Source organism: Eptesicus fuscus, chromosome 17, assembly GCF_027574615.1.
Source record: "Eptesicus fuscus isolate TK198812 chromosome 17, DD_ASM_mEF_20220401, whole genome shotgun sequence".
Classification (NCBI taxonomy): domain Eukaryota; kingdom Metazoa; phylum Chordata; class Mammalia; order Chiroptera; family Vespertilionidae; genus Eptesicus; species Eptesicus fuscus.
In genome coordinates this window covers 16366657-16381104 of record NC_072489.1, presented here as the reverse complement: position 1 = coordinate 16381104, position 14448 = coordinate 16366657, and the positions used below count along the sequence as shown (strand labels likewise).

General features: G+C 54.9%; 1 protein-coding gene across 5 annotated transcripts in view; it reads right to left on the bottom strand.

The window, feature by feature from the left end:
* Nucleotides 1–2863: 2863 nt before the first annotated feature.
* The window catches only part of CAMK2G (calcium/calmodulin dependent protein kinase II gamma), a 58116-nt gene continuing 46531 nt past the window's right edge, over nucleotides 2864–14448 (bottom strand). Inside the window, exons 15-22 of one of the 5 annotated variants that reach the window (XM_054728700.1) lie at nucleotides 14119–14187; nucleotides 12891–12935; nucleotides 11230–11278; nucleotides 9942–10055; nucleotides 7906–7981; nucleotides 7450–7544; nucleotides 5346–5590; nucleotides 2864–4852 (exon numbers count right to left, since the gene is read on the bottom strand). In XM_054728700.1, coding sequence (XP_054584675.1) covers nucleotides 5358–5590; nucleotides 7450–7544; nucleotides 7906–7981; nucleotides 9942–10055; nucleotides 11230–11278; nucleotides 12891–12935; nucleotides 14119–14187 — 681 coding nt within the window. In that variant the 3' untranslated portion in view covers nucleotides 2864–4852; nucleotides 5346–5357. Of the gene's footprint in view, nucleotides 4853–5345; nucleotides 5591–7449; nucleotides 7545–7905; nucleotides 7982–9941; nucleotides 10056–11229; nucleotides 11279–12890; nucleotides 12936–14118; nucleotides 14188–14448 lie in introns of those variants that run through there. The other 4 variants (XM_054728703.1, XM_054728701.1, XM_054728702.1 and 1 more) reach the window with 4 other exon arrangements.

The following is a 14448-nucleotide window of genomic DNA, read 5'->3' as shown; positions in this document are numbered from 1 at the left end:
CCTATCTGTAAGACAAAGAAATTGATGGATTATTTTTTCCTTGAAACTGAGTCATTAATCCATTACCCTCTTCACCCCATCTCTCTTACCTTCTGCTCACAGGATGATTTGTTTTTTAAAAAAAAGCTCCTGTAGAAGAACAACACAATCTGAATCTCATACCTTAGCTTCAGAGGTTGATTCCCTTAGACTACCGGCTAAATTCTCCTCCCTGAGCTAAGCTCAGAGCTTGGAGCAGTATATTCAAGGCCAAACAGCCCAGGAAGCTGAAAATGAACCTGCTCTGAAAGGAGTTCCCAGCCCACGACCAAGCAGTTGGCCAGCCGGCAGGAGCTCTGGTCTTCTGTGAGAAAGGGACAGAAAGCCACAGAAGTCCCGTGCTCCAACGAACTATCAGATAAGAGGAAACTCGTGAGTCTGTTAATCTTCATCAATCAAACTCTACACTACAGGCTAACAGCATTAACAGACTTATAGTCAGGTGGACACTATTCAAGAGGAAAGAGAAATGGTGCTAGCTAATCATTCTATTAGCTTCCAAAACCAGAAATTGGGGACTCCCTTTTCCATTGCTAATGAAATATTACTCATCCTCTGCCTTTCACCCCAGAGCGGGCCACATCACTGGAAAAACCAGAAGGCTGAGTCCAGAGTCTCTCCCTATCCCTTCCAGTTCTCCTTCCTAAATTAGCCTCGGTGGTACTCTGTCCTTATCCATGAACAGCTCAGAAGGAAGTCCTCAGCTAGGCTGGAGACATGAGGGATTGAGTCCTGTTATAAAAGCAGAAAATTGAGTGGGCCTGGATGACAGAGAGAAATAAGTCACATCCAACCAATAAGAGAGAGAAGGAGTAGGTCAGTGTGATTGGCAAACAGTTTTAAGGAGACCTAGTTTTGGAGATTTTTTTCTTAAATAGATGGACTGCTCCTAGTAGCTTTATTGTTGCTCTCCCCGTCTTAGCCACTCCTAGTGAGGCCAGGGGCTGGCAATTCCTCTCTACCACCCACCCCCAGACATACACATCTCAGGAAAGATTAGGCAGAGGCAGGGTCTTTCAGAACTGAGAGAAATGGTTTCAGAATAGTTCAGCTTTAGTCTGGGTAAAACTAGCTGACATGAAGAGAACTGGGAGAGGATCAAAAGGTGATGGGAGGGTGTGAATTCCAAAAATTAGAGGACACTCTTTGGAGAAAATACAGTAGTGAGAAGTCATTACGGGAAGTGGATACTTAGGATGAATTACGTATAACAGTTAACATTGATTGAGAGCTTAATCTTTGGCAGACATCCTTCTAAGAGCTTTCCCTATATTTAACGCTCACACCAGCCCTGAGGTAGGTAAGAGGTAGATGCTATTATCCCCATTTTACATGCAAGTAATTGGAGGTTCAGAGAAGCTTAGTAACTTGCCCAGCATCACACAGCTCAGTCAGTGGAGAACTGGGATTCAAAGTCAGGCCTGTCAAGCTCCATAGCCCGTGCTCTTAACCACTGCATTTTAGCTTCATACCTAGAAGAAACAGCAACACGTAGGAAGGGGTTCTGAGGGAGCTGCTGGGGTAGGGTGTGGTGGGGGGTGATGCCTGTGGAAGGAGGAACACGGGGCGAGGGCGGTGCTGTGTGTGCAGCAGTGGGCGGTTCTGGGGGAAACGGAAGGGTCCTCAGGCCTGGGCTGGAGAGAGCCCGTGACGGGGCCTGGGAGGGCGGGGTGTGGGCCCGCGCTGGGGGACTGCAGGCGCCGTGGGAGGGGGGGGGCGCCGAGTGGCGACGCGGGTCGCGGATGGAGGGCCCTGCCGGGGGGAGTGTGGGGTCACAGGTGGAAGAGAGCACTGAAGGGGAAGGGGCCAGGGGCGCGCCAAGGAGAGGCGGGTGCAGCAAGGCCGGCGCTAGGCGGGGAGCCCCAGGGGAGGAGCCGTACGCGGGGCGCTGAGGGGCTGAGGCCACTGCGAGGGCGGCTGGTGGAGGGGACACAGGGCGGGGGCGCAGGGCCGCCGGGACGGCCGCCGCGGTGGTTCTGGAGGTAACAGGGAAAGTCTGGGAGGGGAGGGAGTGCGGGCGACCGTGCGGGGGTGTCCTCAAGGGCAGCTCACCCGGCGGACGGGGCGGCGTCCCCGCTGTCCCCGGGCCCCGCCGCGTCCCCGGGCCGCCTGGCTTCCCAGCTCTCGGGCCCTCGGGCCGCGTCGCGGCGGCTCCGCCATCTCCGAGCGAACGCTCCCGGCGGCCGGGCTCAACCACCGCTCCCCCGGGGGAGGCGGCGCGCCGCGCCGGTGGGGTCCGCTCGGTCCCCGCCGCCTGCGGGCTTGGCAGCGGCGCGGCTGAACGCCGGGCAGCCGGACGGTCCTCTGCGGCGACCCGCCGAGTTTCGGCCTCCTGGACGGCGTGCTCGCGCCCCACCCGCGGAGAGGCACCCCTCCTCCCGGCCGCTTGGCACAGTCGGCGGAGCGCCGGCCTCGGCTCACCGAGAAGGGGCGGGGCGCGGGCGCCTCCACTCCGCCCTGCGGAGGGGGAGCCGGGCCGGCCCACGAGAGGCGGGGGGGGGGGGGCGGCCCCTGGCGTGGGCGGGGCCGGGAGCGCGTCCACTCAGCCTGCGAAGGGGGAGCCAGGCCGGCCCACTGAGGCGGGGGCGGGGCGGCTTCTCGGCGCAGGCGGGGCCGGGGGCGGGGCGAGGCCTTAGCCCACCACCTAAGGGCCCAATCCCCCCTCCCCCCGAAACTCGCCTGGGCAGCCGGGTGAACTGGATGGAGGTGGATGAGTTTATGAAGTTTTATTCCAAAATGGGCCCAAAGGGAGTGGAAACCTTGTAACCCAGGCTGCTAAAATCTAAGCCTCTGGCCATAAATCTCCACCAGCAGTAACACAGTGGACGGTTTAAAGGTTATTTTATTAAATATCTTCAGTTCAAGGTTTCATTGTAACAAAGCTATGAAGGGTCTACCAACATTCAGAACAAACACTAACTATTTTTAAATTATTTCTATGTCATCATGCAAAAATTCTGCATCAAATGCCTTCCATTTCCTGTTTAAAAGGTGATTTTTTTTTTTTTAATAGTCTATTGTCCTATAGATGCCGACATTAGCCCCAGAGAGGAGTAAGAATGCTAAGAAGTGGAGCTGGAGCAGCCACATGAAGCTATGGGTCTTAATGAACTCTAAGACCATTTGTCTTCAAGCCAGCAAAACCAAACCCTGCGGTGAAGGTGTCTGCGTGCTGGTACTGCAGGCTGCAGGGCAGCAAAGGGCTGGGGCCCAGGGGCTGGGGCATGCACGAGGTGCTCAGAGGAGCCTGGCTAAATCCAAGCACCAGCACCTGCGAGTTTGCTCTCTTCTCAGCTGGCTCCAAGGTAAATCTGTAGCTTTGCCTCCTGAAGGTAGTCCAGGCAGCTGGGGTCTACCCACTTTTCCCCCCAATAGTGCAAATAGTTGCGTAGACAAGTTTGCACAGTTGTTTTGTGGAAACCAATGCCATGACCAATTGCTCCTCCATTGTCTTCTCTATCTGCTTAGAGTATAGATCTTTCCCTCCTGGACTGGAACTCCTTGAGCACAGGAGGGACAATGAACGTAGGCAGGAGTCTTGGTTCTGAACACCTCTTTTGGGTACATGCAGTTGTTGTTGGTGGGGGTGATGCCCATGCAGATTGTCCAGCAGTAAGTCTATACTTCAGTTGGTCAGTAAAGAGACCTCTTAAAGAGGGCACCTCTTCTTCTTGCCAAAGCCGTCGGGTCAATCTCAAAGACAGGAAAAGAGATGGACGTGCAGCAAGGGAACAGTAAGAAGGGAGGCAGCCCTCAGGGCAGCCCGAATGCATAGAAACAACCATCGACTCAATCCCGCTGCCTCACTCCTCCCATCCCACGGGGGCACTTGGCAGAGGGCCCAGGCCCAGATGAGGGTCAGCACGGGGACCACCGCCATGAAAAGGCAAGACAGAAACAAAACTGCCGAAGGCAGCAAAGGGAGCCCTGACGAGGGTCCGGCTCTCTCCTTGCAAAGTTATAAGAAAACAAACACAAAGCAAAGCGCAACCCTTCCCCCTTTCCCACTGCAGGGATTGGGCCTCCATAGCAGGGCCCGCATGCACTGTGCATCCTATAGAAATGGATGAGTAAGTGAGTACACGTCAGGCTAACACGAGGTTTCTCATCAGCTTCGTAGCGGACACACTTCTGCAGCACCAATTCTCTTCTCTTCTACACTAAGTGGAATAGTGCAGCAACATCCGGGCCCTTAGTCCTGAGGCCACTGCGTCTCAGCTGCCTCCGCAGCAGGCTGGGAGCTGTGCATCCGCTCCCAGGTGGGTCTGATGGCCACAATGTTCTCATCAGCCTCGTTCTAGGTGCCTATGCAAATTCTGAAGAAGTCCATTCCTAGACCTGGGGTGGGCAGGCCACCTCAGGGGCTGCAATCACATCACGGCCCCCAAAGTTTTGTCAGAGTTCTTGCCTGGTCTCCTAAGTCCATGGAGGCCAGAGGCCAAGCTCACCTCTTCAGGGCTGGTGAGTGAGCCCACTGCTCATGCCAGGATGGGCATTACACAAACTCCTGCCTTCTTGCCAGCCCAAAGGCTACTGATGGTTTTAAAACGCATCATGGTATGGATTCCATTTTTTTTTTTAAAACAATCTTTTTTTCTTTTTTTCCCCCTTAAATGTAAAAAACACCTCAGTACAGCAGAGACAGACACGAAGGGCGGGCGGGAGGGCTGCATGCAGGGGCGTGCATTGGCTGCTGCCGCTTTGTAATTTAATTGTTTTAAACCTCAAACGAACAGGTCTGCCGCTGTCACTCAGGCCCTCCAGAGCCACTGGCTGCAAAGGTTCGACCTCCAGCTGGGATCTCCTAATGCCCCTGTCAAACAGGATAGACATAGTAACAGAACAGAAGACAATAAACACACAGATGAGTTCCAGGAACTTACACTACACACGTGGCCAAGTCTGCCTGAGGAGGTGGAGGCTGGGGGAGAAGCTAGTATTGAAATATAACATCGCCTCACATAGGCTGAGCACTGACTAAATTAAGTCTCTTATTTAATTAAGTCACTTACTAAGTCTCTTATTTAATTCTCACAACTTTATGAGATAGGCACCCCTCTTTCCCTCTTTTGACAGCTAAGGAAACCGAGGCTTAGGGAAAGGAGGTAGCCTGTCCAAGGTCACCCAATCTGGAGTCCTGGAGCTAGACCCAAGTCTGTCTGATTTAAGAGCAGAACCTGTTACCACCACACTGTCTAGCCCTTGCCATTCCTCTGGGGTGGCCCATATCTCCTCCCTCAATGCCAACCCTCAACCACCTATGGCCCCACCTGTCCCAGCCCCTCCCCACCCCCCACCAGGTGCACCTGTGGCTGAGCTCACTGCAGCGGTGCGGCAGGGGCCCCTGAGCAGTGATAGTGGACATTGAGCCACTTGCCATCCCGGCGGTGCCAGACCCGGGTCTCCTCCGACTGGCTGGTGCGAGGCCGACCCTGCCCATCGATGTACTGGGTGAGGCGGATATAGGCGATGCAAGCGGCGTCCTCTCCGATCACATGGACGTGTGGGTTCAGGATGGTGGTGTGAATGGGCTTGCTGTTCTTGGACAGGACTGCAGGGGGCAGGGCAGGGTGAGTTAGGGAGGAAGGCGTCAGGCCTGCGCACTGACATCTCCTCTCAGCCTGCACTTCTAGGTCTCACCCTCTCTCCAGCAACCCCTTGAGGAGTCTCCGAGTCCCCCATACATTTCCAGAGGCCAGGTAACCTCATCACATTAGTCTCGGTTATCCAAAAGTAAGAGAGAGGTGGGAACAATGATAACAGCAGCTACTATTTTAATCAGATATTATGCTGGGGGGTTTACATGCATGAGCTGTAATTCTTTGGTTGATACCATTTCTTCATTATAAGGTAAGGAGAAAGGCTCAAGGAGGTTAAGTAATTTTCCCAAATCACACAACATTGGAACTCAGGACCATCTTACTCTTAACTAAGGCCTCTTATCTTTCCTCTGATGTTTAGATTTCATAAGAGTTGGCTTGTTGCCAATTAGGGCTGTAGAGCAAAATCAAGAACTTAAAACATTCCTAATGGATTTGTTATAAAAAAAAAAAAAAAAAAAAAAAGAATGTCCACAGTTCAAATTGAATCATCAAAGCACCAAGCTCAGGATAGTCCCAGGATCCTCTGGAGGAAAGCCAAAAGATTGCCATTATCAGCAAACACTGTGAATTGTGTTACTTTTATTGAGATTCACATCTTAGTTCAATTCAAATGTTAGATAGGGGCTACATGAAAACTTCCCTAGAGCTTCTATAAACTCTGGAATTGCTTCTGGCTAATAGAATTCCTTAGATAGCCTAGGGCCGTGGTCAGCAAACTGCGGCTCTTTGGCCCCTTGAGTGTGGCTCTTCCACAAAATACCATGGCCTGGGCGAGTCTATTTTGAAGAAGTGGCGTTAGAAGAAGTTTAAGTTTAAAAAATTTGGCTCTCAAAAGAAATTTCAATCGTCGTACTGTTGATATTTGGCTCTGTTGACTAATGAGTTTGCCCACCACTGGCCTAGGGTTTACATTTGCAGCTGAGACATGGAGAGGATGGTAGTTAGTAGAGAAAACAGCAACCAAATAAAATTCAGGGCAGGATGGGGAAGACCCAGGACAAAGTGAGAAGGAAAAAAAAAAGGAGGGAGGAAGGAGGGTCTCAGAGAGTGGAGAGAAAGATGGGAGGAGGTGAATAGTCAGCTTCCTATCCCCGGGGACTTCCGTGGACCGTCTAGTGCACAACCCCCAGCCAGGACTCCCGTCTCCCTCGATGTCCAGGAAGACCCTAGCCACCACGTGCAGTCTCACAAGTCACCAGCAGTGCCTGTTCCTTGCTTGCACATTCTTATCCTGGCTTTAATTTCCTCTACTGTGACATCTGCAGACACAGAGCAGTATTACTCGCTGAGATCATCTTAACTTCATCTCAAATGGTTTCCAATCATCTTGAAAAGAGATGAGGCTTGCCCTGGCCGGTGTGGCTCATCTGGCTGGAGCACCGTCCCGTGCACGGAAAGGTGGCAGGTTCTAGTCCCAGTCAGGGCACATACCCAGGTTGTGGGTTCGATCCCAGGTTGAGTCATGTACCAGAGGCAACTGATTGATGTTTTCTCTCTCTCTCCCTTCCTCTCTCTTAAAAAAAAAAAAGTAAGGCTTAAAGAAACACAGTGACCCTGATTGTGGCAACCACCACTGCCATGAGGCAGCTGCAGAGGGAAGGGGCACGCAGGTTCTGGAGCAGGGCCTTCAAAGGTGCCCTTTAAGGCCATTCTCAGGGCACAAGGAGGCAAGCACACAGACCAGGGTGCAGCAGGCAGGTCAAGTAGAGGAAAGTGGGCAACGGGGAAGAGGAGCGGGTGAGCGCGGACAGAGGCCAAGGGGGTGAAGGGGCAGGCAGGAGTATATCAGCAGCACGAACCCACTCACGATTCTCAAAGTAAAACTTATGGAAATCCATTCCCTCCACGAGGTTGCCAAGGGCTTCGGGCTCAAAGGAAGTGAGGCCTGGGTCACAGATCTTCCTGCAGAAAAGAAAATGCAGCCTGTCCGTCTTCCCTGGGAATCACTCCTCTTTCGTCCTCATTGGTGGTGTCTACCCTGCAGGAGGTTAGCTTTGGGCCAGGCCTGACACGGCGGCTTAGATCCGAGGGGTCTGCCTGCTAAAGCCTCTTAGCCCTGCCCTTCCAGCCCACTGCCAGCACACCCCGGAGGGCTCGGCCCAGGGTATCTACCTGGAAGGGCTCTCGACCTAGCGGCCTGACGTTTCACTCACACACTGTGCCCGAGGCCCAGCCTTCCCTTTTCCCAGGGTCCTCGCTGCTTTTGGGGAGGAGGGAAAGGCCTTGAGAAACTTGAGCCTCAATGAATTAGGTCTCTACTCACGTGTAGGCCTCAAAATCTCCATTGTTGATGGCCTCAATCAGTTGTTCTGTGATCTTAATGATCTCCTGTTTTCGCACTGTGGGGGGGAAAAAACCCAGCAGTTTACCTGCGTGGGACTGGGGAGCTCCTAAGTGGCGGAGACCCTCCCCAGTCTTCAAGGATCCCCTGTGATCTCCTTGACAAAGACCTCCCTCTGGTCTGTCGTTAAGGCCCTTTGCAGGAAGAGTGAGCCCTCCTCTCTCTCCATCCCTCCTCTGTCTGTAGAGCTAACGCCCGCCTCGTCCTGAAGCCCACCCATTAGTTATGGTTCTCGGCCTTTGTCTCCCTCTCCATCAACAACCAGGATGCAGAAAACACTCGTCTTGAACAGCTGAGGAGCCTGGCGCATCATGAACACTCCGTGCAGAGGGGTGCATCCCATCTCCGGCAGGTCCAGCTTCTCTAAGAAGCTTCTGATAAGGCTGTTTCCATCACCTGCTTACGTCTCTCACCTGGAGGGGCTCAGTCAGGTCTCCATTACCATGCCCCCCACTTCCACCCAGCCCCCACTCAGTGGTCCAGAGCCTCACCCCAGGCAGCAGCCAGCCTGAGAGCAGAATCCAGCCAGGGATGAGGGCTCCCAAAGCATGAATGTTAGGATGGATGCTTAATTCCCTTCCCCCTGCTCATCCCCTCCACAGGGCTTTTCTGAGATGAAGGATCTTGGAACTATCAACACTCTTTGTAAACAGAGCCTCTCACCAGAAAGACAGCTCCATTTACCCTGGACAAGCCTTGAAAAGCTCTAAATCTCATACCAGCTCTCATGCCAGGATGTGTCCCTCAGGAAAACCAAGACAAGGCACAGACTGACAGGCAGGCAGGGGTGGTGCCCTCGGAGCCCCTACCCATGCCACGCCAAGGGGCTGCTGCTGACACCCCGGGCTCAGGCCAGGTCACTTATGGGAACACCACCGTTAGCAGAGGGTGCTGCCGGGGGAGGCTCAGACTGAGGCCGGGCTAACCCTGACCAGAGCCTGGGCTGGCCCAGGACACATGCCTTTCCTCACAGGAGCGAGAGGCTGCAAGACAAATGTGAGCAATTAGAACAGCACAGCCCAGTGGCAGAGCTGGGAGAGGGCAGGGCAGCCAAGTGGGGCCCCTCAGCCATCAGCACCTTCAGGTTAGCAGCAGGTTAGCGGGACCAGCGAGCTCTCTCCACGTTCTAGAGGCGTGCACACGCGCACACATACATACATACACATACACACACACACACACACACACACACACACACACCCTCTCCCGCCCCACCAAACCCATCTGTCGGACCTGACTGGGGCCCTGTGGGTGAAGAGGGTTGTGTTTAGAAACTCTAACAGGACAGACAGTAGGAGGGAGAGAAGCAGACAAAGGCATAATCTACATAGACACAACTAAAAATATCCACACCAGCTACCATGAACCTAGCCAGGCATCGCATCAACATGTTCTACTACCTCATTTATCTTTCATAATAATGCTTTGAGGTAGGGGTCATTTTATTCCCATTCTACAGATGGGGAAACAAACTCTGGGAGGTTTAAGCGACTTCACACATTGCTGAACGTACTGTAGCTGGGATTCGAACTCAGGTCTGTCTCGCCCAAGCCCCCGGCTCTCGATATGAAATGCTGAGCCCAGGGAACACCATGTCCCAGCGTGGGTTCTCAGCCATCGCAGCTCCCCCATCACCCGGCTCCCGCCACCTCTGACTTCGGACTCGGCCTTTCTTCCTGGCTCAGTGCCGAGGTGAGACCCAGTGCCTCTCCCGGTGGCTTTCTACTCCTCCCCACCATGCGATGCTCTCCCACCCACGCCATGCCTGTGGGCCCTGGTCTTAGGCGCCCCTGCCTGGTTAACAGCGCCTCCAATCAGCTCCCCCACCCAGCAGGGGCCGAGCTCCCAAAGCTCACTAAACGGGACGCTGCGCTGGGCGGCCAGCTCTGGGGGGATCCCTGAGGGGCTTCAGGAGGAGCCAGGGAACGGAAGCCAGATGGTGCCTCCCTCACACTTACTGGCTGAGGAGCAGAGAGAAGGCTGGGGCTGCATGCCTGCAGAGGGGGCTGTTCTGTCCCGGGAGCTCCGTCCTTCAGGCACCGAGCTGCCATTCCCAGTGCGGAGCGGGGCAGCTAGCCAGCCAGGGCAGGGCAGGGCAAGGCAGAGCAGCCAAAACAAACAGAACAAGGCAGGTGAGCGAGCAAGCCGAACAGGACCCGAGCCGTGGCCCTGCAGAGCCAGGGCACGAGGATGCCTCGGGCTGCTGTGGACACTGGACCTCCCAGCCAAGAGCCCCAGGAGAGTGCACTGACCCAGGCTTGCGGCTTCCAGAGGAGCCTTCACACAGCCTGTCCAAGGGTCCCTGCTCCCCGGGGAGATGTTCTGGGGGGCTAGGCTACAAGGCCAAGAGCCCAGCAGTGAAGGAGCTACGTACTCTGCCAGCATCACCAGAACTGAACTGATCTGACCTTCACCCCAGCAGCCCTGAGCGAGTTCTTTCCTGTCTTACACATTTATGCTTCTGTTTTTTGGGTCCCCAAAGGTTTGGTGCCCCCTTGCTACCCCTGGGCATGCTCTCTCCGCTCTGCAACATTCCTCCATGTTTTCTGAAAGCCTGGCCTAAGGTCACCCACCGAGGCAAAGGGAACGATTCCAGGCCAAACCAAAGAGCAGGACAGCGACTCGCAGTGGTCTGGCCTGCCATGCCCTCCCACATCCCCTGGCACTCTGGCCAGGCCCATGCTGAGGCTGGTGGTCCTTACAGCATCGCCAGGACATCGCCAAATGGGGTTCTGGCTCCACTGTTGGTGCCAAGGCTTTGTGACGAGAGCGACCCCCTCCTCCCGATGTGCCTAGGCCTGTCCCCGTCTTGAAACAGAAAGTCCCACATCTTGGGAGTCACCTCAGTCCTGGGGGTATGGAGACAACTGGTCACCCTACTGACGACCCACGATATTTGCGGGCGACTTCTGTAGGGACTCCAGGGGTCCCTGCTCTGGGATGACCCAGCATTCTCTGCAACGGGTACAGGTCTCTGAGCGCTGGCCCTGGGCAGGCTCAGAAATAACTCTAGTTCAGCTATACCAGACGTGGGGTCAGAGAAGAGATGCCTCTTGCCTAGCCCAGCCACAACAGACAGGAGCCTCCCATCGCGGCCCATGGAAAGGAGCTTCAGGCCACGCCCTCTTCTGGAGTATTCGGAGCCACCCATCTCCGCTCTGGGGGCAGACGAGGCAGCTGCTCCCCTGGAGCCGAGGCACCTGGGACACTGCTGGCGTCCCTTCCCCACCCAGGGCCAGCACCTACCTTTGAGGTCCTCATCTTCTGTGGTGGTGTTGCAGCTCTCTGTGGAGCCCTGGAGGCCAAAAAGAACACGCTTTTCAATACGCAGGCCCTTGGAAACCGGAGCAACCAAGCAGAACAAAAGCAGAGCATGTGCTCGTGCGGGGAGGAACCCTAGGCAGTTCTATTCCTACCCTGGCCGTCGGACGCTTACAAAACTCGGGAGTCCCGACTCCCTCCCCGGTCTTCTCCAACTCGGTAAATGGCACCACCTACGCTGCTATTGGGGCGAAAACCTAGAGTCACCTCCTAGGTTTGATTTGAGGTTGATTCTTCTTTTCTTTCTCTCTCTCATAGCTCAGTTATGCGATCTGAAATCAAGTCTGTCGGTTCTACCTCCAAAATAAATCCCATCTCACCTCTTCTCTTCGAAGGTCCAGCTACAACCCGAGTCTAAGCTACCAACATCTGGCACCTGAACTACTACAATCACTTCCTGGTCTCCCTGCTCCCCCACGTGCCTCCTGTGACATGGCCAGAGTGGCTTTTCAGAGTCCATCAGACTGTATTACTCCCCTGCTGAGAATCACTAACGCTTCTTGCAGCTGCTGGGATAAAATGCAAACCCGAGTCCTACACGCAGGCCCTGCCCGCTTCTCCGACTTCATCACCCTCCCTGCCACCCTGCTCCCCAGCCCCTTGCTCTTCACGCTCGTATCTCTGCTGGATTTCTTCTGCTTCTTCATGCCGTATACATGCCAAGCCCCTGCCCTTGCAGGTCCCTCTGTCTAGGGCGCTCTGCCCGAGTTTGCCTGGCTGTCTTGCTCCCATCGTGTCGTTCAGATATTACCTCCTGACCACGTAGTTAAAGGCCCCGTTCACTCTTTCCTTTGTGCCGTTTCCTCCACAGCACTTATCACAACTAGACTTTATCTTAGTTATTTGGTTTCGGGTTTATTATCTGCCTTCCCCACACCCGTGGAGAGGGATTTTGTCTTGTCACTTCTGTAAAACAGAACCGTGGACGGTGTGGCTCAGTGAATATTTGCGACTGGGAGTGAACAGGAGACAGGTTATTGAGGACATAAAGCTGAGGCCAAGGAGACTGTCCTAGGGTCTGATTATATTCTTGCTCTGTTTTTCCAGCTAACATTTATTCTCATTTAAACTTCACAAGCCATGGAAGAAAATGCTATGACTACCACCCCCAGTTCACAGAGAAGGTAACGGAGAGGCAGAGCAGCAGAGGGTCTTGTCCGGCGGCCCGGAGCCAGGCCTGTCCGGGTTAGAGCCTGAGCTCAGCGTCACTCAGGATGGAGTAACTGCCCGGTCAGCGTGGCTCAGTGGCTGAGCATTGACCTATGAGCCAGGAGGTCACCGTTCCATTCCTGGTCAGGGGATATGCCCTGGGTGCGGGCTCGATCCCCAGTAGGGGGCGTGCAGGAGCTGATCAATGATTCTCTCTCATCATTGATGTTCTCTCTCTCCCTTCCTCTCTGACATCAATAAAAATATATTTTAAAAAAGAAAAAGAATGGAGTAACCAACAGCCTAGACTCTGCAAACACCTTGGCCCTGACGTACAGCCTGTAGGCGGCCGTCTGTGGGACCCTCAGAACCTGTGACGCAGCCCACCGGTTTCCCGCTGACACGGAGAGCAGGGGGCAGACTCAGGACCCACTCACCTTGATCCCATCTGTAGCGTTATGCACCACGGTGGTTTGTGGCTCCTGTGAGGGAAGATTAAAATTACCCTCCTGACCTCGGAGACAGACTTACTGCTCTTCCCTGAGGGACCCCACCCCTACCCAGGAACCCTCAGAGACCTCGATCATGACCACTGGGGCCTGCCCACTAGCCATTCTCACAAGACAAAATATCCTGGCCTAACTGGGTCCTAGGTAGCTGGGAGCCCCAGGTTTAGGGGACAGCACTGGCTGGTAAAGAGAAGCCTGGCAATGGAAGCAGGTGCCAGGGCAGCTGAGAGGGAGAGGGTCTCTGACCCTGACTCCTGCTCGTTCTGGGTTTTCTTTCCCCGCGGGACAGGCACACTGGGGGAGCTGTGGGGCTAAGGGCATGGGCTGGACCCCACCGACAGTGTTCATCAAGGGGTGGGCCGGAAGCAGGGAGAGTGGACTAAGGTGTCCCAGAAAGACCCAGGGTGCCCCCGCAGCAAGCTGAGCCCCGAGCTGCCTGCTTCACCCACCTCTGCCTTCCCCGGGTTCCTGTCCCTACATCAGCATGTCAGGCAGCATGAGGGTCCACAGAAAGCAGGAGGAGTAGCAGGCGCGATTACCCCTCCCTCTCTCCTAGTCATCCCCCTGCTGCACAGTCAGCCTGCACTCGCAGAGGGAGCTCTGGGAGCACTCAATGCCCCTCAGAAGAGCCCAGAGAACTCCGACAGCATGAGCAGCATGGGGCTCTCCAGAAACCCAGAGATCAGCACCATGGGGGGGAGGGGGAGGGCGGGGAGAGGGACCCCAGCCCTCCTTCCTGTTCATGAATTGCAAAGGAAAGGCTGAGGCAGATTTTATAAGGAGGTCTCCAAGAACTGATGTACAGGTCCCGAGAAAGCTCCTACCCTCTCCTTTTATAAACACCTGACTTTCCCGGCCCCCAAAGCAGACCCACTGGGGGCCCAGCCTGGGGCTGGGAGGTTTAGCTGAGAGCCCTGATCACTCTTCCCCCAACAGTGAAAGGAGCAGGAGCAGCTCTGCCGTGCAGGAAGGAGCATGGTCAGCCGGGACAATGAGGGGGAAGGGGTCCATGGGGAAGTACACAAAGCAGCCTGATCTACAGGAATCCAGAAAGGAAAAGAGCCAGAGAGGCCTGGGAGGGAGGGCAAGAAGAGGACGTGGGAAGGAGCAGGAGGCAGCCAGGGGCAGGGGCGGAGAAGCCGTAGTCAGGAGGTACCATGGCCGTCTGCAAGGGCGCAGGCTCTTGGGCTGGGCTTACGAGACTGTTTTTGTTGTTGCTCTGTGGCTGAGACAAGAAAACAGATGGTTTAGTTCCTCTAGAGTCACCAAAGCAGCTCAGGTCCGACTCCCAGACCTCCCTTGCCCCCTGGCCTGGCCTGGAGGAGCTAGGGCTGAGGTGGCCTCCATAACGCTACGCGGATGGGAGCGATGGTTGGAGAGATGATCCAAAGAGGGGAGTAGTTGGAGGGGGTCCAGAGACTTAGCTCTGGAAGCATCCTCAAGGTGGGGCCAGCCTTTCAAAGACTGGTTCAGAGCATCTCTCCAG